The 27,495-nt window shown below is 55.1% G+C and overlaps 1 protein-coding gene across 4 annotated transcripts; it reads right to left on the bottom strand.

The window, feature by feature from the left end:
* Positions 1-34: 34 nt before the first annotated feature.
* RIPOR1 (RHO family interacting cell polarization regulator 1) lies at positions 35-24,009 on the bottom strand. Of its 4 annotated transcripts, none has more exons than XM_055306920.1 (22): positions 23,876-24,009; positions 8,232-8,358; positions 7,958-8,110; positions 7,710-7,788; positions 6,994-7,017; positions 6,859-6,912; positions 6,566-6,718; positions 6,402-6,465; positions 6,264-6,307; positions 6,060-6,185; positions 5,479-5,627; positions 5,275-5,404; positions 3,650-5,191; positions 3,444-3,565; positions 2,438-2,570; positions 2,035-2,170; positions 1,765-1,926; positions 1,339-1,497; positions 1,003-1,199; positions 830-913; positions 568-658; positions 35-421 (listed from the first exon to the last, which is right to left on the bottom strand). In XM_055306920.1, exons 2-22 carry the CDS (start codon positions 8,333-8,335, stop codon positions 324-326), a joined length of 3,804 nt encoding a protein of 1,267 aa, XP_055162895.1. In that variant the 5' UTR covers positions 8,336-8,358; positions 23,876-24,009; the 3' UTR covers positions 35-323. The 4 variants fall into 4 exon arrangements, with proteins under 4 accessions (XP_055162895.1, XP_055162896.1, XP_055162894.1 ...); XM_055306921.1 differs by lacking the exon at positions 23,876-24,009 and adding an exon at positions 16,068-16,211; XM_055306919.1 differs by lacking the exon at positions 23,876-24,009 and adding an exon at positions 9,186-9,230 and having other exon boundaries at positions 3,444-3,562.
* Between the last annotated feature and the right edge of the window lie 3,486 nt (positions 24,010-27,495).

The raw sequence follows: 27,495 nt of genomic DNA, 5'->3' as shown, positions 1-27,495 counted from the left end.
AGAGGGTCAGGAGTGCACCAGGCCAGGCCATTAGGAAAGGCATGTTGCTTTTTTATTTTCTGTAAAACTCTGTAAATAAAATATAAAACCAAGGGATATGGTGGGATACTGATTTGTGGCAAGTGTGCTGAGCCGAGGCTGGGAGGCACTTGACTGCAGGCACTGACTCTACCAACCCAAGGGGAACAGAAGAATATATTAGATTTTAATTGGTGGGAATCTGTGGGGGAGAGGTGTCTGGAGCCAGCCCTCACCCTCCCTGCCAGTGCCTGGTAAGCCCTGAAAGTGAGGGGAAGAGGCATGGAAGCCAGTGGGTAGGAAATTTAGAAAGCGGTGCTGGCCATGCTGCCAGGCCCAAAGATGCGGGGCAGGGCGTCCAGTGATTCCTCCAGCCGTCGATGGGCAGACTGTCCCTCTTCCCCTGTAATAAGTAAGGATGGGATCAGGAGTGATCCTAGCCCTATCTGGGCCCTTGCATCCCATCCTGACACCAACTCACTGCAACTCCCACCAGCCAAAATGTTCCAGAACTCTACTTGACCCATATCTCCCATCCCCTAGCCTCACCACACTGTTGTAGGCTCTGCCGAGCAGCTTCCCTCACGGCTTCTGTGTCTGTTTGGCACAGATACACCAGGGGCTCAATGCCCTCAGGAGCCTACCAGGGGAGAGAAGATTGAGGTGGGCCCAGTGGAGCAGGTGGGAAAGGCCCAGGGCCCAGGGCTGAGGGAGCCTCTAGGGGTGTGAAGAGGGGGGGACAGGCAGCAGGGGTGTGAAGCAGGGGATGGGCTGGCAGGGATATGGGGGGGAATGGGCTGGTAGAGGTTACCTTGATGCAACCCAGTGCCAGGCAACCAGCCACTCTTGTCTGTATGTCCTCATCCTCCAGTTGGTCCAGGAAGCACAATAGGGCCTGGGTAAGTCCGGGAGGGCAGACTTAGCCAGATACTGGGAGCCTGGGGCCCCAGCCTTTGCCTCAAGGAAGACCTGCCTGACTCTCACCCTTTCCCGAAAGACAGGGCCCAGTGACAGGCTCCGGAGCTGGGTGCTGACAGCAGCCATGACCTTATTGTTGCCATGGACCAGCAGGGAGCTGAGGGCCCGAAGCCCATCCCTTCGCAGCCGCCCCTCTGGTGCCAACCTCAGGGCCTTTAGCACAACAGCTTGGTCATCTGAGTTCAAATTCCGCACCAGTAACACTGAAAGAAGAAAGGGAGGGTGGGAACAAGGTGGAGCCTTGTGGGGTGGGGTCTTTTTATACTCGTGCTCTCATCCACACCTCCACACCTTCACCACCCACAGAGTCAGGCCACTTTGTGACCAGGGCCTCTGCCTCACCCTCCTCGGCGGTTTCGGTCACAAAGGCCTCCATAGAGGGGCTATCCAAGGCTTCAATGTAACTCCAGAACTGGAAGATGGTGAACTGCTCTCCATGGCCTGGCTGGGGCCTCCTGGGCAGCTTCTGCCCCAGAGCATCCTCCAGGAACTTGACACACACTGTGGGAGGCAGTGCCATGGGCCTCAGGGTTTGGATGGACCCAGACGCTTACAGGGAAGAATGCTCCTGCCTCAGACTCAGGTCCAGGGTCCCTCTTTGCAAACCCTACACCTCTGGGTCCTTCTGTGCAAAGGAGATAGCCTTCACTAGTTCCTCCTAGTGCTCAGCTCAGCACGTCTGGGTGGGCTGACCTGGCTTCTCCTGAGGTCTCATCACTGGGGATCTGAGGAAGGAGGGCAGAGGGGGCAGGTAGGCGGCCCACTCACCAGCCTCAGCTAGGCCTGGCTGGCGCAAGGAAAGACGGGCACCATATTGATTGCAGAAGGTGAGAAGCACTCTCTCCACAGGGCAGATGAAGGGGCTGAGTCCCTCTGCGCACTGGTCCCAAAAGGTCAGGAAGCCGGGCCGAGAGGCTGAGAACTGCACCACTATGAGGAAGGGCAGACAACCATCAGCAACAGAGCAGGTGGATGGGCACACAGGCCTGTAGATGGGGCTAGGTAAGGGAGGAGCTTCCGCGCAGACAGGGCCTTTACCTTCCTGGGCAGAGGTGGCAGGGATTTCCCATCGCCTGCTAAGCTCGCATACAGCCTCCAGCACTCTGGCCTCCCTCAGCAGCCGCTCCAGGGCCCATGCCTCCTGGCAGCGCAGGGGCCCAAATGTGCCCAGTTTCTGGAGAATAGGGGTGGCCAAGGAGCTAAGACCTCAGGAGAAAGACTGGGGAGGGTGGAACCCAGGGACTACAAGTCCCGGCATGCATGGCAAGGCAGGGATAGCCAGAGTATGGGAAGTGTTCCACTCAGCAAGAACCAAATGCTAGGGCCCTGGGGCAGTGGGGAATGGAAATCAGAGGAGGTATGGAGGGTCGGGATTGAAGTGCAGGGCTCCCTGGGATAAGGGGCTACAAAAGGAGGGTGTGGGAAATACCACTAGCCTCACCAGCAGGAGGCGGCTGCAGTGGTACAGATGCTGGACCAAGGCAGCGTCCAGAGCTGGACACTCCGTGCTGAGGGGGCGGGCACTGGCTAAGTCGAGGCTGTCCTCAGCCCCAGGCTCCAGGCTGTTTGGGGGCCTGAGAGAAAAATGGGGTCAACCACCCCAGGAGCAAGCATCACCATGTGGTCACCAGTATATTTTTATTTAAGGTCCCCCCAATCCCAGAATGGAAGAACAGACGATGTACAGACAGCAGACAATGGGTAAATTCATGGAAGACTTCCAAAAGGAGGAGGGGACTAGGACCAGCAGGTGGTAGCGAGGATCTCCAGGGTCTGTCTGCCTTTTACCACCTCCAGCTACAATGGCCGAGACCACTGGGGCTGGGGTGGGTGGGAGTAGGGTTGCAGGCGGGATGGTCTATGCAACGTGGACTGCAAGGGATTATGGCCCAAAGGGTGCAGGGCACAGGGCCCTAGCCTGGGCAGCAGCAGAGGAAGGAGGGGCTGGGTACAACCCTCAACCGGGATTTGGCAAAGGCTGCTCTGGGACAGAGAGCCAAGGGGCTGGGTTCTCCGGGCAAGCCTGGGTTGAGACAGAGGGGATTGGTGCTGGGGGACCCAGGGTGCATGGGGAGGCACTGAAGGGGCCTGTTCATAGGGAAGATCCAAGGTGAGGCCAGGGGAAAGAGGAGGAGCTGCAGGATCACCAGCTGACAGGGACCAGCAGGAGAGGCAGGCATTGCAGGGACCAGGAGGGAGGTGAGAAGCACTGGGGACACAGATGGGGTTAGAAACAGGCATCAAGGACACATGAGGACTACACGGACGTGGGGGGATGGAGTGAATACGATGCAGAAGCTGGCAAGTACATCCCCTTCTGCCCACCTCCAGTCTTGCTGCTCTCCTTGTGTGCTCTACCTGGCCCCACCTCACCTGTTCCCCTTTCTGGCCTTTCTCCTTCACTTGGCACTCATCTTACCTCTTCCCCCTCACCTGGCCACCCTCACCTGTCTCCAGGACCATCAATGTCTTCATCTTCATCCTCGTTGAGGAAGCTGAAGCTCTCCAGGGCATGTTCCACAGTGATGCTAAGGCTGGAGGCCCGGCTGCGAGTCAGGCCTTGTCTCTGCTGGGGTTGTGAAGGGAGTCAGTGCTACCTCCCACTGCCTGGCTGCCCTCCCGGTGCTGCTGCAGCCTACCCGGCCCTCCTCACCATGAGCAGACTCTCCAGCCGGGTAACCTCCTGCTCCAGGCCCTGCAGCTCGGGGAACTGGCCACGATAGTCATCCAGGGCAGCCATTAGGGCCCCCAGTGCCTCTTCCAGCCTCCTATCCCCAGCCCTTCCAGCAGCCCCTGGAACTGGGGCCCGGGGGGCTACATCCGGGCTAAGGTCTAAATGCTGAGGCATAGGGGCTAGAGGTGAGGGAGGGGGACTTGGGCTTCGAAGGATGGGCTCTGGTGGGTCTGGGGAAGGACTTGTGAGCGGTTCCCAACTGGAACAGGCGGGACTTGGGTAGGAAGTGCTGGGGGCTATGGAGTCTGCCTGAGTGCAAGGAGTGGAAGATGGGTAGCCGTAGGACAAGGTGTGGGTGCCTGGGAGAGTAGAGTCTGTGTTTGTAGAGGGGCTGGGAAGCATGGCATAGTCTAAAGAAGTGGAAGAGCTTACAGTTATAAGGGTGGGGCTTGTGACAGGATGGGTGGGGCTCCCAGTGTTCTGGACTGGGCCTTTAGCTTTGGGGGTAGGACTTGTAGTGGTGTGAGTTGACATCCTGGCTTTGTGAGTAGGGCTTGTAGTGGTATGGGCAGGGCTTGCAGTGGTGTGGGTGGGGCTTATGGTTGTATGGGTGGGGCTTGTAGTGGCATAGGTAGGGCTTGCAGTAGTATGGGTGAGGCTTATAGTGGTCTGGGTGAGGCTTGCAGTAGTATGGGTAGGGCTTATGGTAGTGTGGACGGGGCTTGTGGTGGTCTGGACTGGGCCTGTAGTATTGGGGGTAGGACCTACAGCAGTGAGAATGGAAAGTATCACTTTGTCAGTGGGTCTTGTAGTGGTCTGCACTGGGGTTGTGGCATTGGGGGTAGAGCCTGTAGTGGTGAGTGGAGAGACCAGCGGCTTGTGGGTGGAACCTGTGGTAGTGTGAATGGGGCTTGGAGCACTGTGGCTAGGGCTAATGGTATTATAGGTAGAGCCTGTAGTGGTATGGGTGGGGTCTGGCAGGTCAGCAGTGCTAGAATCTGTGATCTTGTGAACCAAGTCTAGATGTGCTGATGGCGCAGGGTCTGTAGATGTGTGGGCAGGGCCTGTTGTACTGAGGGTGGGGCTTATGGCAGAATGGGAAGGGTCCACAGCAGGAGGGACAGGACCAGATTGCTCCCCATGGGTGGGATCTGGGTCTGCAAGCTGGCTAGGTCCCTGAGCTAGACTTTCTAGACCCAGAGCCTCCACTGAAGCCTCAGTCAAGGCAGCGTCCACACTGGCCTCACTGATGTGGCTCAGAGTCCGGCTGTAGGGGGCATGCCCATTAGCCAGGGCTGGGGCCATGGCTCCCTCTTCATCCATGGACCTAGAGGTGGGGGTCTCAGGCCTTCGGAAGGCGACTTGAATGGGCAGAGGTTCAGGCTGCTGCACCAGAGGTCTTGGGGCTGAAGAGTGGCGGGCAGTGCCTGAGAGCTGGGGGCTGGATGAGTCATCCGAAGATTCGGATGACAGGGACCAAGCTGTCCCATTCTCCAGCTCCTCCTGCCGCTTCAGCATATTCTGGGAGAGAGGAAAGAGCATTTCAGGACCACTCCATGAAGCCCCTGGGGGATGATGGGGCCTAAGCCTGGCCTGTGACTCACATAAAAGGCTTGTTCCCGAAGTGAGGGCGTGTCTGGTGGGCTCTGGCTATAGGTGGAGAAGCGCTTGGTGACTGTGGAGGCCTTGTTGACAGTGGAAGCGGTTGAGGGCTGGTCATCCTTGTCGAAGGGGCTGAGGAGAGAAGAGGCTGTTAGCAGGTGCCATGAGCCTCTGGACCTATCCCCAAGCTGCTCAGCAACACCAACCTCCATGTGACTTCCAAGCTGAGCTTAATGGTGCCGAGGTCATTGATGTCCACAGCCACAACTTGGGGCAGGGCAGCAAACAGGTCCTTGGTCTCACAGGAGACACTGCCTACAACCACGTGGTTGGCCAGACCCTTCAGTTCTGTCACCTATAGCCAAGAATGCATTATGAGGTCACAAGGGTGTGGAGGTCATGAGGTTGTGGGAAATCAGACATTTGAATATGCATAGGGATTATATAACAGTCACAGGATCATGGGGTCATGAGAAGGTTGCAGGGACTAGAATTTTCTGAGTGATGGGCCCATGGAGGATTGAAGCAACCTGGGAGGATGGGAATCGCAGAGGTCTGAATTTGTAGGGTCACTGAGGTCATGGGGTCACAGCCTCATGGGCATCCAAGGGGCCCAATATTCACATGATTAGATTATGAGGAAATCACAGTCATGAAGGTCACGGGGTCACAGAGCCATGAAGACAGGTGGGAATTACAGGGGTAATGATCTTAGGGTCATGAGGGGTTCACAGGGTTAAGGAGTCACAGGATCATGTTGTCCTGTGGGCCTGGGCAGATACATCACCTTGATGGACAGGAATTCTGTGAGCAGAGGAAGAAAGACGGTTTCCTCACTGTCCCACACCTGCTTTCCGCTACCCTCAATTCGGCCCCGTAGTTTCCAGCGCTGACGCCCATATTTCATGCAGATCTAGGTGAACAGCCAGGATGAGGTAGCCCTTGGTGCTGTGACCCTCCCATCCCAGCCCTTCCCTGCACATTCTCATACCTCATACTGATCGCCCACACACAGCCTGGCAAAGCCAGCCAGCCCTGGGAGTGGAGGAGAAGGAGATGAGCCATGTCGAGGGGTCTCAGGTACACAATTCCCTCTCCCCACCACCAGTCTGTCCACATCACTGAGTACCTTTCATTCGGAGATGGAACTCGCCCAGCTGTGCCTCTAGCTCACTCTCCAGCAGACACATGCTCTGGGGGGGGGGGACAGGGACAAGAGGGGGTCAAGAACAGTGCCCTGTCACCACCTCTGCTATACCCTGTGCCTTTGCCTCATGGACACCCATCTCTCACCTCTGTGTACTCGCGATGCCCTCGAGTGGCTTCAGCCAGGCTGTCCCGGGCCTCACGGCTCCCTGGAGACCCAGTGCTATAGGCACGGACCATATTGTAGGCACCATCCCGGAGACGTCGCTGGACACAGTATGCCTCATATAGCTCGTCAATCTGGGCAGATGAGTGGGGTGGTAGTGGAGGAATTGAGACTCACTGCTGGGTTTGCTCACCCAGGGCTTAGCTCCCCCCATCTCCCTATGATACCAATCTACCGCCTCAGTTGTGTGCACACATGCATGCCGCACATATACCTTGCTGGCATGGAACTCCAACCGTCGCAGGAAGCGTTCAATGGACTTGACTTGCTGAGGGAGAGGTATGTCAGGAGGGGTCAGAGAACCAGAGCCCTTCACCCTCCCCATGAGCTAACCCTTTCCAACACTTACCTTGTCCAAGTCATACAGGAAGCCCTGCAGGGGAGGATGAGAGGAGGCACTTAGGAGGCACAGGAAGTATTCCAGCAGGGGCATTTGTCTCCCCAGACCCATGTAACTCCTCTCCTACATGGCCTTCCTCCCCCTCATATCATAGTCTACAAACATTCCACTCAAAGCATGGACTGACCCACCTTCCCACATGCCTGGCCTTTGGTGGATGCTAGTGACATAGGGGTCCTCAAGACCCTTCCCATACCACTCCCCTGGCCCACTCCCTTTCCTGCAACCCCTAGGAAGAGGTTCCCTCTACCAGAGAACTCCTATTCTTTAAGACCTAGCAGAGGTGTTTCATCCTCTGGGAAGCCCTGACCTGTTCCAGGGAAGAACCAAGACTTTCTATCAGTACTCTACACTATAGTCTTCAGCTGTGCAGTACTCTACACTATAGTCTTCAGCTGCCTGTGGGAGTCTGACCCACCCCACTGAAAGCTCCCACGGGCAGATACTAGGTCCTAGGCAGAAAGTGTACACAGCCTGGGGAAGGTGGGTCTAGAAACCTGCCCAGCCCCAGCCTTTCCTGATATCCTGTTTTCTAGTCACAACTGGGCTAAGTCACCCTAGAAAACAGCCTAGATGTCACAGACAGCTCCTGCTACCCGGTTGTCCCTCATGCCACCAGGGCAAAGAGCAGTAGTCCAGGGCATCCTTGCCAATCCTTTACTCACCAGGCGAGAATTCCTCTTGGACTCCCTAATCTGTCCCTGGAGTTTCTCCTGCTCCTGCTGGTGCACTTCCAAATAGGCCCTGGGGAAAGGGGCGACTACAAGAATTAGCTCACCTTTGCAGCCTCCAGCTACCCAGGGTACAGGCAGCAGGAAGAAGATTACGAGGCTGGGGAAGGTTCCCACTAGCAGAAAGGGGATGAGGGCTCAGGGAGAGATCCTGGGATAAGGCACTGGGAGGAGTTCCTTACGTCAGGCCCTGCTTGAGCGCAGTGTACACCAGGTCCAGCCGCTCAGGCTGCGGGACCTTAGGGGCTGGGTGCGCCACGGAAAACATCCTGGATACTCGGGAGAGCGCTGGGGGCTTCCGTGGGGGCCCCGGGGGGCTGAAGGCCGGGAAGCTCCTGAAGAAGAGGCTATACTCAGAAAGGTACAAGAAGGAGTCCCCAAGCCCTCACTGCACACCCAGCACCAACCCCGTCACACGCTCTTGACCCCATTAGCACCCCTCTGCTGCGTGCGTACCTGGGCCCCCGCTCGTGGCTGCCGAGGACGCCTGCGAAGGACTGGCTCCTACTGACCCGGGCGCTGAGCAGGCGGCGCTGCGGCCGCACCGACAGGGACATCATGGAATGAGTCCGCGCGGGGCTCCCTGGGGGTGGCGAGGGCGGGTGTCCAGCGCCAGTCAGGCTTTGAAGCCCCCTCCGGAGGCCGGGCCTCTGTGCCAGTCCGGCCGGACACCGCCTGCCGCCGGGAGTCCGACAACCCTGCCGGCCCCAGCGCTAATGACAGGGCGGCCGGGCGACTCGGCCTCGGACTCAGCGTGGCCTCGGCCCGGCCCCCGCTTCCTGCAGAGGTGCAGGCTCCGCCTGCCGCGGTGCAGGAAGGGGGGTCGCGCGGGGACCCTCCCCCGGCTGGGAAGGGGCAGGAAAGGGGCGGGGCGCGCGAAGAATGTGCGGAAGCGGCTGTTTACCCGGGGGCGGGGCGGGCTCCCCAGCCCGGCCCCCGGACTCGCCCCCCACCGCCCGCCGCGGTGACCAGGCGCTCCCGCGCCCCCACCCCGCGAGGCCGCAGGAGGTCCCCGGGCGGGGCGCACGCCGGGAGCGCAGCGGAGCGGCCCGGCAGGCCCGGCAGGCGCGGGGTTGGCTCTCGCGCCCCGCCCGCCCGCGGAGACTGCTCCCCTCCAGCCCCCACCGGCTCGCAGGCGCCCGGACGCCAGAGCCCTCCCAGCGCCCAGCAGCCGGGGGATTCCCGGAGTGGGGGGCAGTGCCAAGAAGAGCCCTGCCTCCTCCACCTTCCTGTGGCTCCGACCTGGAAACTGAGTCACAGATGGACGCCTTCGCCCGCGCCCTTAGCGGGAAGGGATCCTCCGCAGACCCCCGCCCCGCTCCGGCGAAGCACGTGCCCCTGGCCCCCCGAGTCCGGCCCACACCCCCCGGGGCCAGCCCCGGAGCTTTCGCGCCCCAGGCCGGGTCCTACCTCTCTTCTTGGCACTCATGGTGGGTCCGGGACGGCTCCCCACCCCCCGCCTGCCCTCCCGCCCCTGTGTCCCTGCAGGCCCAGGGCCACTAGGCGCTGACCGAGCTGGGCTCCGCGCTCGCTCCCAGCGACTGCGGCTCCGGCTTCGGCTCCTCCCGGCGCCGCCCCCCGCCCAGTTCCTGCCGCCTGACTCAGCCAGCCGGGATGGGGCGGGACCGGCTGGACCAGGGGGGGCCCCGGGGCCTCGGACTGGCCGGCCTCCGGGAGGGGTGCCTGGGGGTTCCCTTGGGGAGGAGACTGAAGTGGGCCCTCTCGAGTGGGGTTCGGAGTTTGGGAGTTGAGCGCGGCGGTGAATAAGGAGGGATAAACAGAATGAAGAGTCTGAGTGGAGGCTGGATTGGATGCAGTGAGGATAAAGAGCTCATCGAGTGGCTGCAGAGGACTGCGGAGAGAGGGCTGAGCGCATAGAGGGCTGGGAGGTGAGGTTCTGAGTATGTGAAGACTGGAAAGTGGGGCCGAGGGAATAGAAGAAGGGCTGTGGGTGTGGAGTGGAGGGGCTATGCCAATGGAGGGCAGTGTCAGGCACTGAGCGGGAGGGGTCTGGGAGGCTGAGAAGAGAGATGGGCTAAAAGTGGGGGACGGGACAAAGCTTATATTATGTGTTGCTACCCCAAGAAAGAAGCAGAGAAGGAACTGGGTAGAGTCACAAAGCCCCCATCCACAGAGGGGGTGCTCAGTCCAGGCACACGCCGCAGTACCCCAGGCCCTAGGGAAGAGGATCAGGTCCCACTTCCTAGCTAGCATCTCCTTTCTAGTAGAAGCTGCATCCTGGGATGAAGCCCCATCCTTCTGGCCACCAGCTCACATGGCAGAATTCCGCCCGTGTTAGCCCTTTCCTGCCCCCAGTATCTTTTCCTTCAATTTCCCTCATCCACTCCAGCCTGCATAGAGGCTACTATCCTCAGGGTCTAGCAGGCATTGGAAGGACTGGGTGCTCCCCCATCCCATAAATACTCCTGTTCCTGTATGCTCAGTTCTGCTTACTTCCTCCCCAAGAGGCTGGGTGGGCCCAGGGGTCAGCACTGCCAACAAGCCTAGAGATTCAGATGCAAGATGCCCAAAGGCCCAGTTTGAGAAGTGCTATCCTCCTCTCTCTCTTCGAAGACCAGGAGCTGTGCACCCTATACTAGCAACTATGTATTCCTGTGGATTGCTTGCCCAACACTGGCCTTTCTGCTCCCATTAGCCACGCTCCACGGAACATCCGTGGCTCTGGAATGCCCCCTTCCTAAATTGCAACCACACTGACTCCAACCTTTCCCTAGTACCCCCACCTTCCCTGTCTTTTACCTGAGACCTCTTGAGCCCTCCACTCATTTATTCAACTATTCACTGAGAAGCAACTCTGTGCCAAGCATGTGCCAGTCACTGGAGATACAGCCCAGAATTTCACAAACATCATCCTGCACAGAGCTCTCAATTGGCCTCTGCTTCCTTTCTCTCTGCCAGCTGCCTTCCACCTTCTCTTCCCTTCTCCTCACCCTAGATCCACAGCCACCACTCCATCGCTCACCTGCTACTAATATGCCTAGCACTTTGTGCTTCTCTCCTTCCTAGCAGAAATCAGTGCTAGGCAACCCAGCTCCCTGCCCTCTCTGTGCCTGCACACACTGGCAGGAGCTGCCAGAGGTCCTCACACGGCAGCTGAGCTGGAACCACAGAGCGATTCTCTGAACCTCATCCAGGCTCTCATTTCCCACCTGGGAAATCCTCATGTGTGGCCCTCCTCATCTTTCTTCCTTCTCACAGACGATGAGTGTTTCAGACTTTCTCCACAAGTTTCAAACAAGCTCAAATCACTCCCACATAAAAAATGAAAACAACCCTGGAAACCACCCAAATGCCCATCAGTAGATAATAGAACCATATACAGCAAAAAGAATAAACAATATAAAACTGCACACAATATGGATGAATCCTACAGACATAAAGAAAAAGCAACACCACAAGAGAGAACATGTATATTGTTCTCTTGATATATAGTTCAAAAACATGCAAAACTCATCTATGGTGATAGAAGTCAGAATACTATTTACCTGAAAGGGGGCACAAGGGGGCTCCCGGGGTGCTGATAACATTCTATATTTCCTAACCTGGGGCCTATTTCCTGATCCTATATGAGTGTGTTCCCTTGTGAAAATAGGTTGAGCTGTACACTTAAGACATGCACCCTCTCTGTAGGTATATTTTAATATAAAGTTGACTTTAATAACTCCAAAATGAAATGACCCCTCTGTGGACCCCATGTCTCCTCCAGGGACCCCACCATCACCTCCATTTGGCCTTTTCAGAGTCAGATTTCTTGAAAAGATGTCTACTTCAATTTCCTCTCCATGACCGCCCAGTTCTCTTCCCACCCACCACTCCCCTGACTGGTCAGTGACCTCCCTGGTGCTGAACTAGTGCCCAAGGTTGAGTCCTTATCTCGTGCTTGATCTCAGTAAAGCTTTTCACTTTGCAGCTCTCTTCCTCTTCTTTGAGCCCTTCCTTCCCTTGAATTTCAAGAGGCAGCAACATGTTCCTGGTCTTCTACCTCTCTCTCTCTGGCTGTTTGTCTTATTTTCCCACAAATCTGTCTTTCTCATCATCCGGAATGAGCCTCATCCTCCTCACTCTTGGGTTGGGTACATCTCCCACACCTCAATGCCATCTAAATGTTGCCAGCTTCCTTATCTCTTCCTTGCCCAAACCGCTCTTCTGAGCACCAGGCCTCTATATCCAACTGCCTGCTTGTTGCCTCCCCGGAAGCTGAGTGACAATGCAGAGTGAGCTATTAGAAAGAGCTGAGCTTGATGTCCCCAAGCCGAATTCACCAATTTCCTTCTCAAACCTGAATCTCCCCAGTCAACCTCTCTGTGCCAGCCCCACCGCCTCTTTACCCAGTTGTTCAAGACAGAAACTAGGAATCATCCTGGATGCCTCTGTCTCCACTACCCCCACATCTACTCAGCCACCCACTCCTGCCATCTCTGGAATCTACCCCCTCACCTCCACCCCCACAGAATTCAGGTCCAAGCTGTTACCAACTCTCACCTAAACCCCTACTGCAGCTTCTCAGTGGGCTGGCTCCCTGTCTCAAATGTAACCCGTAACAATCCATTCTTTTTTTTTTTTTTTTTTAAGTAAGCTCCATGCCCAACGTGGGGCTTGAACTCAAGACCCCGAGATCAAGAGCTGTGTGCTCTACTAACTGAGCCACCAGGCACCCCCCGCATTGTTTATTCAATAACAGTCATCTGGGATCCCTGGGTGGCGCAGCGGTTTGGCGCCTGCCTTTGGCCCAGGGCGTGATCCTGGAGACCCGGGATCGAATCCCACATCGGGCTCCCGGTGCATGGAGCCTGCTTCTCCCTCTGCCTGTGTCTCTGCCTCTCTCTCTCTCTCTCTCTGCGTGTGTGACTATCATAAATAAATAAATTAAAAAAAAATAAATTACTAAGTTGACATCTTTCTTATAAAAAAAAAAGTAACAGTCATCTGACAATGCCAAAAACAGTGCTTTGTCAAATTCTTTCTATAGGCCAGGCACTGTGCTTAATTAACAAACACCATTTCGTTTAATTCTGGTAACAAGCCTATAGGGTAAAACCTATCAGCCTCAACTCGCAGATGAGAAACCTGAGGCTAACTGGCTGTGTGACCTCTGGCATGACATTTCTTAACCTTTCTGGGCTTTAGATACCCCTCTGTTAAATGAATATAGTAACAACTGCCTCCCAGGGCTGTTGGGAGTCTGAAATGAGCTACTTCTCTCTTTAGGGTGTGTTTGGGGAAGGGAAAATTGTCCCTGGGGTAGGGAAGTTGGGGTGGACACACTACCACACTTTAAGCACACAATAAATATTAATTGCTATTATTAATAATCATTAATCTGCCCAAGATTACCCAGCTGGTAAGTGGTAGGGCCAGGATTCAAATCCAGATACTCGGACCCCAGGACTCTAAATCTTTAACATTCCTCTAGTTGACACTTATGAAACATCCATGGGTAACCCCCAACCCGAGGGATAGAGTCTAGATTCTCTGACATGACCCCTAACACCCTTCGGCCTCTATGCTTTCCCTTATGTACCTTCAACCAGTCCTTCACTCAGTCCCCTGCTCCTCTCATGGTCTTTCTAGTCCAGCTTCTATGACCCTCTCTCAATGTCTGCAAGGCTCCTCAGCCTTTGAGCAGCAGCCTCCACCACTCCTGTACCCTTCTCCCATACTCTCAGCCTGAACAACTTCCCCTCTTTTTTCAAGTCTTACCCTATGACTTCTTCCTCCAGAAAGCCTGTCCTGGGTTGGTTTCCCCATTCAGGCACCTCATAGTTTCCTTCCTCTGGTCCCTAAGACCACATAGCTCAGTTGTCAGTTCTCCTTTAGCATCTGTCTCCCAACCGGACTGTGAACTCTGGGAGCAGGGGCCTGTTTGTGGGGTTCACTGCTGCGCCCTCAGGGCCCCACACCAGGGAGGACTGAGTATGAGTTGGGAGCTGAGTAAACTGGGCTGCCCGGACATAGAAAGAGCAGATCCTGGGTTGTTGAAAGGGTAGATTTCAAGTCTGTGCCCACCCCAGCTCCCCTACCTTGCATACAATTTTCCTTGTCTCTTCCCCACTTTATGATTATATCAGCAAGCAGGGTTCTGCTCCCTGGGCATAGGGCAAGGTGGGGACCCCTGGGATTCTGGAATTGAGTGGATAGGCTAGACTCAGAGTGGGCTACTTGTCCTAATGCTTTTCTTTCTCTGACTAGAGCTTTGCTATCACCAACTCCCTAGTCCCACAGGGACCAGGATATGTAACTGCCGGTCTGCACTCTTGCCAAATGACCATCAGAATATCCACCTGAGTGACCATTTCAGGGTGTGGAGAAGCAGGATCTTCCCTGCTGCAGGGGAAAGAAAGAGCCGAACCGCTTTGAGCGAAGGCCCACCTTATTTGGTGAGGGCTGAATGATAGGAGCCAGGGGACTCTGGACTAATGCCAGCCCTGAAGTCTGTTCTGGAGGTGGGAAAGATCCCAGGTCCCAAAGGTTATGGGGCTTGCAGCACAGCCAGCTCCAGGCAGAAGGGAATGGAACCCTGGCCGCCTGCACGGCCCCAGATTCCTCCGCCCTCCATACCCTCTACGCCAAAAGTGGTGCGCTTGCGCTTGCGTGGGCCGGGAGGTCCCAGCACCTGCACTGCCCAGCTCAGCGGTATGCCAGCCCGGGCCAGCAGCCCAGCCAGGAGTCCCCGGTTCAGCCCCGCCCAGGAGCGGGGCTGCCCCAGACGGAGGTAAACAGACGCTAAAAATAACCCCGGCGAGGGGCGCCTGCTAGAAGAATGGGGTCCCTACCGAACCCGTCCCGGTCTCCATGGCGACTCCCCCCAACCCCGGCTGCTGACGTCATGCCGCAGCTGCCTGGGGGGGAGGGGGCGCGCACGCGCGCGCGCACAGCCTGGGACCCCCCACCCCGGAACCAGGCGGAGGCGGCCGGGTGGCTTCACTTCCTGCCGGCCCCCTCCCTGGTCAGCTGGTCACATTCCCGGCCGGCGGCGCCCTGGAAGGCTGGTGGCCTCCCTTGGGCCGGGCCTGGCAGGGCCCGGAGTCCCCAGCAGCAGCGAGGGGCCAGGGTTGGCTGAGCTGCGCCCTCCTCACCTGCCTGTCCACCCTGCGTGCTCTCAGCCTGGCTCCCTGCGTGCTCACCTCACCCTCACCAAATCCAGGCCTCGGTCTCTGACTGGTGCCCCACAGAACCCAGGATGGGGAGGGTGGGTAGAGTGGAGGCCAAGCCAGGCCTCCTTGTCCCGCTGGAGTGTTTTGTACCTCATGCTAATTCTTCCCTACCTCTACCCCCCATGCCACAAAAGTGGTAGCGCAATGGCAAAAATTCAGGGCTGGTTCTAGTTCCCACCTCCCTAGGCCAGATGTGTGACCTTGAGAATGTTACTTCACATCTCTGGGCCTGTTTCTGCATCTGCCAGATTGCCATAATCCTCAGAAGGCTGTGCTGGCGTGAATGCGGCAGGCCCAGGGGTAAGGTCCCACACATGGTGGCCGGGCACCTTTATTGTTATATTTGCCATATTAGACTGCACACGGTAGCGCTCCACTAGCCAGTCTGGACCGATTTAGAATCAATCCAGTACAACCCGCTGGGAAGGGTCAGTTCTGGAGGCTGGACTCAGGCCTCCACAGGGAGAGGACGACAGAGGGTGCCGAGGGCAGGCTTAGATCCCTAGCCTCGGTCAGCAGCTCCTTCCCCGAGACAGTTCTGCAGGGCGCTCGAGCCTGGCTGCTTGCAGGGACCCGCAGCAGCCTCCTATTCCCAGGGACAGGGTCTGCTCCCCCGCCAGGCTGGGGCGATCATCTCCAGCTTCAGCCGTCTGGGGGAAGAGCCCAGCCAGGCCAGGAATGGCCACCTCCGGCCGGGCCCCAAAGCCGCTTAGGCCGGCCGGTGGGGCCCGGAAGATTAGCTCATCTCTGAGGCTGGCCTGCACCCCTCGTCGCCCCCTCCCCATTCCCAGCCCAGCCTCCCCGCGCCGAGGACGGGGGCTCCGGGAGGGCGCCCCTGCCAGCGCCCAGGCCCGGCCCACCCCAGAGCCCCGGGCAAGGGCCGCTCCGGCCTGGCCTCCCGAGGGTAGAAGGCCCAGAGGCGGCGGCTTTTGTGGGCGTCCTCGGCGCCCGGGGGGGGGGGGGGACTCGCGGCGCGCGGCCCGGCTCCCGGGGATGGGGCGCGGCGGGGCAGGGCCGGGGCCGGGGCGGCAGACCCGGGACCGCTGAGGAGGCCCCCGCACCGCCGCGCCCCGCCCCGCCCGCGCCCGCGGGCCCCGGAAACGGCGGTGACACTCACATGGCTGCGCTGGGCTGCGCGGGCCTCGCCCTCTCGGTGCGCTCGTCCGGCCCCGGCCTGGTCGCGCCGCCGCTGCCGCTGCCGCTGCCGCTGCCGCTGCCGCTGTCGCCGCTGCCGGCGCCCTCCCTCCGCCCGCCGCCGGCCAGCCCTCTCCTCCCCGGCGCGCCGCGCCCCACCCACTGCGCTCCCGCCGCCCCAGCACCCGGGAGGCGTCGGCGGCTCGCTCCGCCCCCTCGGGTAACGGGGCCGCCAGTGGCCCGCGGGGTCCAGCGGCCTGCGGGGAGGCGGGGCCCCGGAGGGCGCGACGGCGGTGGGAGTTCTCAGCGCTGGATCCGCGGGAGCCGCCGCCGCTGGCAAAGCCGGTCCCGCTCCTCCCCGCGCTGACCCCAAGCCGCGTGCGCCGCCGGGAGAGCCCCGCTCGCCTACCCCCTTCTCACAACCTGTGTCTCCAGAGATCTTTCAGGCCCTCCAACCTGTGACCGCCTGAAACAGGTCCTGGAGCGGCCACTGCTGGGTTGAGTTGGTTGGAGGAAAGGCTCAGGGTCAGTTTCTGGGAGGGGAACCGTGGGGCCGGGAGCGTCGCCATTGGACACCTGGCCGTGCATTCACCCCTCGTGGGTTATTGGCTTCTGGGGAGCCTCAGGCCTTGTTTGCAGAGCACGGCAGGGGCTGGTACGGGGGCTTGGGGTACATGTTGGCCAAGTGGGCCAGAGCCCAGTCCTTCCCAATAAAGGGACTTAACCTCGAGTGGGTTAAGGTGCAGCTGAGAGCTCCGCGCCCCCACCCTTCAGGTTTCACTCTGCAGCCCTTCACCTTTAGAGGTAGCACAGACATACCCAGGAGTAGGCTGAGGGACTTTAAGAGGTTCCTGAATACCTGCACCTCCCAGGGTTGGTCTACACAACCCAGAAGTTGTGGGGGGGGCCCGGGAGGCAGAGGCATCCTCTCCATCATCAGCTCTTCTTCCAAGAGACACACATCACTCTCTCTCCCAGGTCTCCCACTTCCCAGTCCCTCCTCTTTGCCTTCCTTTGCAACACACCTTTCTCTATAGACCTTGAACCTGGGGATTGCTTCCAGGGACAGGGTTCTCTTTCTTCCCCACCCTATAATATTATCCAGTCCCAGGGCTTCCATACAACCACTGCTGAGCATCCCAAGCTGTCCTCTGTGCTCAGCACCCTCTTCTATTCTACAGCCTCTGAATGACCCACTAGATCTCATGACTGGCCCTGAGGGACTCTTCTTCCTTCCTCTCATCTCCGCAAAGCGCTGACCTCCACTCAGATTCCCACCTGAGCCAGAGGTTTGGCCTCCCTGGAGCTCTCAAAACTGGTACATTGGTCCTTACCCACTCTGAAGTCATCTCCTCTGCAAGGCATCCTCTGACCACCTTCTCTGACAGCCTGTCCTTGTGATTCTCTCCCTCCATGTCCGGTGACTACCTTCATGTCACCCATCACTACCAGGCAGCATTTGTGCCCATGTGTGCTCATGTGCCTAAACTTGCCTCACTGTGGGTCTCTAAGTTCTGTGGGGGCAGGGACCATGGAAGTCCTCATCACCACTGTCTTTGGGTCATGATACGAGTCTGAGAAATGTTATCAGATGATGGGGTGCCTGAGTGGGTCAGTCAATCGTCCAACTCATGATCTCAGCTCAGGTTTTGATCTCAGGATTGTGAGTTCAAGCCTGGTGATGGACTCCACACTGGGTGTGAAGCCTACTTAAAAATAAATAATATTATATATATATATATATATATATATATATGCCTGAATGGCTCAGCGGTTGAGCTCTGCTCAGGGAGTGATCCTGGAGTGTTCAGGGATCAAGTCCCACATCAGGCTCCCTGAGGGGAGCCTGCTTCTCCTTCTGCCTGGGTCTCTGCCTCTCTCTCTCTCATGAATAAATAAATAAAATCTTTTAAAAATTATATATGTACATATATTTTACATATATATATACTTATTTATTTACTTAGATGAGCCAGTGAATGAATGAGTAAATGCATGAAGCATGACATTCCCTCTCCTACCCCCACCTTCATTTAGCCTTCTAGTCCTATTGATCCACCTCCAAACATGTTTCAAATTCATTCCCTCAGGATCCCTGGGTGGCTCAGCGGTTTGGCGCCTGCCTTTGGCCCAGGGCACGATCCTGGAGTCCCGGGATCGAGTCCCACGTCGGGCTCCCGGCATGGAGCCTGCTTCTCCCTCTGCCTGTGTCTCTGCCTCTCTCTATCATGAATAAATAAATAAAATCTTTAAAAAAAATTCATTCCCTCCGTGTACTGCACCTCTCACTGCAAGTACTGTTTATTAATTAATTCTACAAACACCCACTGAGTACTTAGGGCTGGGCACCTTGCTGGCTCCTGGAGTGGAGGATGCCTCTGGCTGGCTCCCTTGCCATTACTTGGAGCTTTGATGAGGCAGCACTGATTATAGGGCCTCACCAGAGCACAATCTGGGGAATTCTTTCTTATTCTGGAATTCTATAATTCCACTTCCAGAAAACTTCTACTTTTTTTTTAAAGTAAACTCTACCCCCAAGGTGGTGCTCAAATTCACTACCCCAAGATCAAGAGTCACATGCTCTATTGGCTGAGCCAGCCAAGTGCCCCAAAAATTTCCATTTTTAATGGATGATTCCCTCACTTCATAACCACTCTGTTCTGTGTGTGGTCATGTCTCTGCATGGTCACAGTTGGTACCTAGGCTTGGCCCACCATTTTTTATGGCTTCCCTGCCTCCACTTTCATCTCCTACAGTTGTTCTCAACAGCTAGGTTGATCTTCTAAACCATAAATCAGGGGATTCCCTGGGTGGCTCAGCGGTTTCGCGCCTGCCTTTGGCCCAGGGCCCGGGATCGAGTCCCGTGTCGGGCTCCCGGCATGGAGCCTGCTTCTCCCTCTCCTCTGCCTGTGTCTCTGCCTCTCTCTCTCTCTCTGTCTCTATGTCTATCATAAATAGATAAAAATAAATTAAAAAAAATAAAATAAACCATAAATCAGGTCATACTGGCTCCCCATTGCCCTGAGGATAAGTTCAGACTCTATAGTCAAGCCTCTAAGACCGACTCAGAAGGTCTGGCCTACAGTGACCTCACATCTCATCTCCCATGCATCCCACCAGCCTTTGTGCTCTGGTTCCACTATGCCATTCTACCTGTGGCTCCCAGGGTCTGGCCTCTGCTTCTTCTCTCAGCTTCCCTTCTACTTGGGTTGGAAAAGGATTCAACTGTCACCTCCTCCTAGAAACCTGTGTCCTCTGGCTTCCCACTCAACCCTTCTGAGCATGCACTACTTCCTATTGTCCTTGTCTGTGAGCAGGCTTGGCTCCTCATCCTTGTGATCACCAGGACCAGGCATGGATGGAGCTGCAGTGAGAAAATGGGACATCTGAACCTTCAGCTTGTCCTCTGCCCTTGCCTAGGTGCCCTTGAAGAAGGGATAGTATCTGAGGGCTTTGGGGTGTTGGAGGCCTTTCAGACTTCTCAACAACAGTGAGGCAGGTGAGGAAGGACACAGCTGAAATACATTTTACAGAGGAGCCGCCTGAGGCTCCGGGAAGTCAGGGCCTTTCCAAGCTCCTGTGGTTAGGAAGGGGCAGAGTCTGAGCTCCAACTTAGCTCACTGAGCCGAATGAGTTCGACCCTGAGTCAGCCATCGTTCCCCGAGCACATGCTCGGCTTTGCACCGGCTGAGAGCGGGAGCAGGACACCAAACCATCGCCATTTCCAACCATGAGCACCGTGAGTTAGAAAGGACGGTCTCTGGCCTGAGAAAAGTCCCCACAGCGAACCCCAAGTCCTCGCATATGGTGTAGCTAGTTCCACTTTTTGCAAGTAATGCCGTTCAAGTCCCCAAATCCAGAAAAACGGAAGCTTCCCTCACCCCACTCCACAGCCTCCATAGCTACAGCTATCTGACACCCAACCTCACTGCCCGAACAGAGTAGAAGCCCGCCCCCTACTGTGCCTGTGGCCACATGCCTTGGACAGTGCGCAGTATTCATTCATTGGCCAGAAATTCACCACGCAGAGTCCGAGTCCGCTGCATGCTCAGCCCCTGAGGGACCAGATGTGTTGGGGGAGGGGAACGGTGAGTCCCCTAGTCCCCACTCATGGGGACTCACTGTCAATCAGGGCGGGTACCTCCCTGAGTCTCTGTACCTCTGTGTCACCAGTGTGTGAGTGAGAGAGAGAGTCCCTGAATGGTGGGGGCAGATGAAGGCTCAAGAGGGAGGATGTCACGGCTTTTGGTTAGATCTGTACCTGCCACCAACCTCCACTCCCCTCCAGCCCCAGGCTGGACTCTACTGCCCATTGTGTGTGTCAAAGGATAAGGGTCCTAGCTTGACTAATGTCACCTCATTGTTGTTCGTGGGGCCGCTTCTCTTTTCCTTTTTTTTTTTTTTTAAGGATTTTATTTATTCATGAGAGACACACACACAGAGAGGCAGAGACATAGGCAAAGGAAGAAGCAGGCTCCATGCAGGGAGCCTGATGTGGGACTCGACCCAAGGACTCCAGGATCATGCCCTGGGCCGAAGGCAGACACTTAACCGCTGAGCCACCCAGGTGTCCCCCACTTCTCTTTTCTGATGCTGTAACTGAATCCATCTATTCACCCATTAAAACTGCAATTTGAAGATGCGCTCCACAAATTAATTATCAATACAATGCAAATATAAACAAGAGACACTATTTCTTTTTATGCTTCTGAGATTGGAAGTGAGGGATGATATGTGAGTGGACACTCTCAAGAGTGGGAATTGGTTGGAGGGTTTAAGAGTAGTTTTTGCAGTATGTTTCAGGATGTCAAGGGCAAACTCCTTTTTCAGTTCCACTTCAAGAAATTCATCCTGAAGAAAGAGTTGCACAGGCAAGAAAAGAGCAGTGCCTGGGGATGTTGATTACTGGCTTGCTTTAGGGATAAGGGATGGGACAGTCCACGTGACCATCAGCAGGCGACAGAGCAGGTGCACATATGCCTGGAGATACTCTGTGGCTACTGAAAATGGAAGTCAGGCATGGATTGAACACCTATCATGTGCCTGGCATCATTCTGGATGCTGGTGGCACAGTGGCAGACCAGACAGGCAAGGTCTCTGCTCTCAAGGAGTTTACACTCTGGCCAAAACAGATCATCCTCATGGTAGCACCTAAGTACGGTGACTTCAGAGAGGGGAGGGAACTGGAGAAAACAACCAGGGTGATGTGATGGCAAGTGATGGGGCTGAGAGGCTACTTTAGTAGCCTTTTAGCCTCAGAGGGAAGGCCTCTCTGAGTCAAGAACTGAAGGACAAGAGGGAAATGACAGGAAGCAAATGACCCAGGGGTGCCTGGGTGGCTCAGCGGTTGAGAGTCTGCTTTTGGCTCAGGGCATGGTCCCAGGGTCCTGGGATCAAGTTCTGCATCAGGTTCCCCGCGGGGAGCCGACTTCTCCCTCTGCCTATGTCTCTGCCTCTCTCTGTGTGTCTCTCATGGATAAATACATAAAATCTTAAAAAAAAAAAAAAAAGGAGGAGGAGGAGGAGGAAATGACCCAGAGTAGGGGTATTCCAGGCCCTTCCAGAGGGAACAGCAGGGCAATGGTTTGGAGGCAGCAATGGGCTTGCTTTGTTGTATGTGAGTCATGTGGGTTGCAGCAGAGGGAGCAGAGGTCTGAGAGGTGGCAGGGTTAGGTCAGGGTAGGGTAGGGAGTGAGAGTTTCATATCTCTCAGCACGGAAAGGTGCTCAACACAATAAATACAGTGATGTGAGGAAAGCACTAGCACAGCTGCCTGTTTTCCTGCAGTGGGAGTCTCCTCAGGGCAAATCTGCATCCACTGGCCACAAGAGCTGTCAGGACGTAGCCCTGGTGCCAGTTGTGGTTATCACCTCCAGGCATTGTAATTTCACCTGGTTTTATTTTTTCTTTTGTCTTTACTTCTATAAAGAATGGTTTGCAATGAATACATCATTATTTTCAAACACAACATGGCCACCACTTCTTGAGGCATTACCAGGCCAGCCCCGGCACCTAATAGACATGTTTCTGGTCCAAGGTTGCCAGGCTCCACAGGTGACTCCCCTGGGGACTCTGCCCCAGGCAGGGTGGGGCTTTTGCTATTTTCCCCAGTTTTGGCCTCCAGGGGAGCCTGTGAATAGTGGCGTGCTGGGGTGGGGTGACTGTGTCCCACAGGCTGGGCCAGGCGTCCTTCCTTCCTTCCTGACAACTTTCTCCCAAGGGACAAGTGGGAGGGATGTCCACGCCTCTCCCAGATCATGGGATGAGCTGCTCCCCTGGGACCCTTTCAGGCCAGGCCCCTTGCCAAAGGCTGCCGTGAGCAACATCTAGCTTATTTCTGAGTTCCTACCACTAGGAGAACTGTGCTGACAGATTTGGAGGGCACTGTAGTCGGGAGGGTCCCAGTCACCCTGTATGTGGTCACACACACACCCTCCCCCCGCCCCCCAAGATGATCTTAGGGCGCAGGATCCAGGAACTGACCCCCACCTGGCCCCAGCCTCTCCTAAGAAGTGCAGCTCTGGTCTTTGGCGCCACCGTCTGGGAAGTATCCACACTGCAATCAGACGTTCTACAAAATACTGCCCGGCTCCAGGGGGCACCCATCGCCCCAAGTCCTGTTTTTGTGAATGGATAGCCCCTGGAGGGTGTAGCAGCTCTCTTCACACTCAGACACTCAGACCTGGTGGCAGATCACCGTCATTGGAGCCTCAGCACCACCATTAAGACATCCTCCACACTCGAAGCCTCTCCACTCCCTGACCCTCCACTTCCCAGTCCTCTCTGCCTTTGACCTGTTTCAGGTGTGTTGAATATACAACATCCTCCCTCTCTTCTAAAACTCTCTCTCGCTTCTGCAATTGCTCTTCTTGAAATTCTAGCTGCTTCTCTGGCTGTTTCTCTTCATGTCATTCGGTGGGCTTTTTGGGGTATTGGGCTCCCTTCTCTCATCCTTAGTATTTTTCTCCAGGCCATCCTGACAACTTCCAGGGTCTTCTTCCCACCCCCACAGTGATATCTTGAGTTTCGGCCCCTGCCCCCTTCTCTCCTTCCATTTACCCATTAAGATGATCTTTGGGCTCCCCAAACTCCTGTCAATCCCATGTCATCTCCTCCAAACTGCTCCCCCTCTCGGGTTCTCATGTTAGTCTGCATAGCTTTTTCCCTGACACCCCCAAAGCCAGCACTTGTACTGTCCTCCCCACCTCCTCACCCCACCTTTAGCCAGGGCACCACCTGCACCTCCTTTCTGGTCCCTTCTGGTCCCTTTAGTGTCCTTGGTTTCACCCAGCCTGGTCCATTCTCTACAGGGCAGCTGATGGCCTTTGCAGAGTGGACCCTGTCCCTTGTCATTTCCTCACTCGTCCTTCATCTCTGGCCAGTTCCCCCCCACCCATGAGTTCCTAGTTCCAGGGACCCTGAATATATCCTGAATGCTTCCCATGCCTTCATAGGCTGTCCTGTGGATCTTTTTCCTCTTTCCTTCACCTGCCTACCCATGAAGCCTCACCTTGGACATCACTTCCCTTGGAATGCCTTCCCTGGACTCCAGGCTAGTTCAAGAACCTCCTGGTCATGCTTACAATGCCCATGCTGCTCCCACTGCAGCCTTTCATCTGCCTCCCCTTCTGAAAGGGACAGTTGCTCTTGTATGGGTTCCACACACCAAGGCTGGACCCAGGTCCAGTCACTCCACCTGATTCTCAGACTCAGAGGTCCTAGATCTCAAAAGTTAACAAGTGCACCACAGTGAACCAGCTTCCAGGCTTGGATGGGACCCAAGGCTCTTACCTTCCCCTCTGGGGCTCCCCTGTTCCCCCAGATGCCATTGTGAGCTGTGTCAGGATCCTGGAGAGCCCATAGGAGCTGGACAGGCAGAGAACTGGCAGGTTTATGGCCCAGGGGTAAGGCACTCATCAGGCTCGGCCCTGGGGAGCCCAGGGTGCTGGCAGAGATTGTTCCAGCAAGGGGACTGGGGTGCAGGTGATTCTAGGCCACCGCATCTGCTAAAAGGCTGTAATGAGATTCCTTTCTCCCCCAGAGCTGTGCAGCGGGAGTGTGGCCTAGATGTCATGCAGGGAGGGCTGGAATTCCTGAAGGGAGGTGGTGGCAGCTGTTAGGGTCCTGGGGTTAATTATCTCCAACGTCACACAGAAGAGAATGTGCTGAGGTGGGACCTCCCCCACCCAGCCTCAGCTTCTCGGGGCATGGATCTCCCTAGAACTCAGCCTGCTCCCCACTTGACGAAGTCTGAAGATCAACTCCATCTGCCTTTGGACCTCAGCTTCCTTTACCTTACTCCAGACCTAAGGGACAGACTTTTCCCTGAGATGTTTGGCGGGGGTAGGGAGGGTGTCTGACCTTTGGGCCTTTGCCTTTGCTGTGCCTTGTGCCTACTCCAGCCCTGGGCCCAGCTATTTGCTCAGGGAGCTCAGTAAACACTGGTGAACTGAATTTCTCTGTAAATAAACAGAAAGTGCCAAATAGGTGGCCTGGCATTTAGAGATGCACACATACACCCCAATTTTGTAAGTAAACAAATTACCCAAAATAGAAAAAGAGAAAAGATCCATCCAATATTTTCTTGTGGCTCTGTTCCCCAAACTGTTCTCCTTCCACTTCTTCCAAACAGCCCCGCTCTCTCTATTCTAAGGCTTCCAGCTACAATTAAGCCTGTCCTTTTTTGTGTCTGGATGATCCTACCCAAGGCATCAAGAAGCCTTGTAGGATCCCCACAGCGGCCTCATGCCTCTGAAGCTTCTTCCCTTGTCACGTGGCCTAAGTGCGTGCAATTCCTTGCTCCGTGGCTAGAAGCTCTGTGGGCCAGGGACTGGTGCCTCATTCGCTACTCGTGCCCAGTGCCCATCACAGGACCTGGATGGATGCTGTGTAAATATCTGTTACATTACGAAAGATGGAAGGCCTTGGAACACTAGGGTATTTTCTCTTTCTCTGAAGCTGCCTGGAAAATTTGCCGAGTTGGTGCCATCTCTCCGGTTATTCCAAATTGCCCCGAGGTACAGGCTCTCGCCTTGCTGTTTTTCTAGTCATTCTCGCTCTTCTTTTTCCCCTCTAGTTCCTACAAAAGTAGAGAGGCTTGACAGTTTCACACTAAAGCTGAAAACTTTCCCCAAGATTCCTCTTGCATATTTCCTGGAATCTGCTTTCCACCTCTCTTGGCTTATAAAACCAGTGACTCACTGAGCCAGGAGTTTCTTCTCTGCAGGGATTTCTTGCAGGAAACATGAGAGGAGCTGGTGATATCGTCTTTCACCTCCCCTCCCCTCAGTCCTGGCTCTTCTTATCTAAAAGGCCAGATTTGTTGTACCATGTGAAGCAGTAGAATTGCTGTCCCCCCCCCCCCCCCCACCCCCCCCCCACACTGGCAGCCTTTATTAAATCAGGGCCCTGCACCGCAGGGCTCACCCCAGGGTGCCTGCAGAGCTTCCAACATCCCTAACCCCGAGACTGCCCAAGAACATAAAATCACCTCTGCTTCCTTGCTAAGCTTCCACATAAGGACAACCTCTGGCTCTCCTTGGAAATCTAGAAAACTATAGGAATACAGAGAATGCGCTTTCAAGATGCCAAGCCTTCTTATCCTTCCTAGCCACCAGAAGTCACACATGCACATACTTTCTAATTTGCAATAATTTTAAAAATTTTCAAATGCAAATTATAGAGTCTGCCGCCTGCACAAAAGCAGCCTTCACATCAGCTGTCCCTGGCAGGAGGTTTTCACACTGAACGGGAGGGGAATTGTGCAGATGTCACCCACGCAGTCAGATGACCTGAGGGTGTGAGCATGTGTGCGTGTGTCCATGTCAACTTTGAGAGAATCAGGGCAGTTGGGTTGGGGGGTGGGATTTTAGGGACTGTTGATGCAACTGGATGAATGGGGTAACATCTGGATGTAGGTGTGCAATGTCAGTGTGTGTATATCTGTGTTAAGTCCCTGAGGGTTGGCAAAGGCACTGCTTAAATAAAAAAACGCTTTGCAAAGGAGTCCTTGAAACAAAGCAAAAGGATGGCTTGTAAGTAGTGAATTAATCAGACTTAAAGAAGTTTAAAAAACAATTCTGGAGGAGTCCAATAATTTATCATCACCGCCACCACCACCATCATCATTATCAACACACAGTAGCAACAGCTATCATTTTTGAATACTTGCTATGTGCCACACACACACACACACACACACACACACACAAGCACACACACACGTAGCACAGCAACCCCAGTCAAGATGGGCTTATCTTCTGTGGATCCTCTATTTTGTACTGGTCTTGGAACCTTTTACCCAGGACCTATTTTATGGGATTCAGTGTAAATTAAAAATGCAGAACAGCTTGTTCAAAATTATGATGAATTTCAAGACAGCATCAGCACAATGTGGGACCCTTTTGAGCAGAAAGCTCTGTGTGATGACACCGCTCTCAGGCCATGAAGCAGAGTGCCCTGTCCGAATGACTAGGTGCATTGCTCAAACTTTTGTCCATTGGGAAGACTTCCCCCCACAGCAGGGCTATAGTGCAAGAGCAATTCATTTTTAGTTTGTCTCTTTCACACCAAGACAAAGCATTCTTTTTTTTTAAGATTTTATTTATTTATTCATGTGACTCACACACACACACAGAGAGAGAGAGAGAGAGGCAGAGGGAGAAGCAGGCCCTATGCAGGGAGCCCGACATGGGACTTGATCCCGGGTCTCCAGGATCACGCCCTGGGCCGAAGGTGGTGCTAAACCACTGAGCCACCGGGGCTGCCCAAGACAAAGCATTCTTAAACCAAGCCTGGGCTTTCTGCCTTTTCATTAGCCATTTGCTGTGTAGCCCACACAATGTATGGGTGGGAGCTGAGTGAGAGCCATGAGTGCAACAGCATTAGGTGACATTGGTGCTTGAGCCACCTGTTAATGTAGATTACTTGTACTATTTGGGCCCGGCCAGGCTTGATCTGGGATAAATAAGAAAGCAAATGGCTGGATAAAGATATAGCAAGCTACCAGTGACTGCTGGAAGGTTGCAGAGGCTGTGTTAATAACAGAAAAGTAAACTTCAAGAGAATGGCTGTTAACCAAGCTAAGGAGGAAAATCGATATGGATAAAAGAAGTCATAATAATAATAACGTATGTGTATATATCTAGCAACAGAGCCTCCAAATAGCTGAAGAAAAAACTGGCAAGAAAGGGAAAAACTTGACTAATCTATAATAATCACTGAAGATTTTTACACCCCACTCTGATTGGTGGATTAAATAGCTGGACAGAATAATGAGAAAATGCATAGAAGAAAATGCAAGAAGAACCTTGTCAACTATCCTGCTCGTAGCTGACATTTACAGAAACTAAACTCCACAGTCGTGGCACCCCACATTATTTTCCGGTAGACATGGCACCTTCACCAAGGCA

This window comes from Nyctereutes procyonoides, unplaced genomic scaffold (genome assembly GCF_905146905.1).
Source record: "Nyctereutes procyonoides isolate TBG_1078 unplaced genomic scaffold, NYPRO_anot_genome, whole genome shotgun sequence".
Taxonomy (NCBI): domain Eukaryota; kingdom Metazoa; phylum Chordata; class Mammalia; order Carnivora; family Canidae; genus Nyctereutes; species Nyctereutes procyonoides.
The sequence above is the reverse complement of the archived record's forward strand: the minus strand, read 5'-3'. Positions and strand labels throughout refer to the sequence as shown.

Coding starts and splice junctions, on each gene's coding strand:
- RIPOR1 (XM_055306918.1), bottom strand. Junction 1,927..2,034: donor TGCCACCTCTGCCCAGGAAG/GTAAAGGCCCTG, acceptor CCTTCCTCATAG/TGGTGCAGTTCTCAGCCTCT. Junction 422..567: donor GCAGAGCCTACAACAGTGTG/GTGAGGCTAGGG, acceptor TACTTATTACAG/GGGAAGAGGGACAGTCTGCC.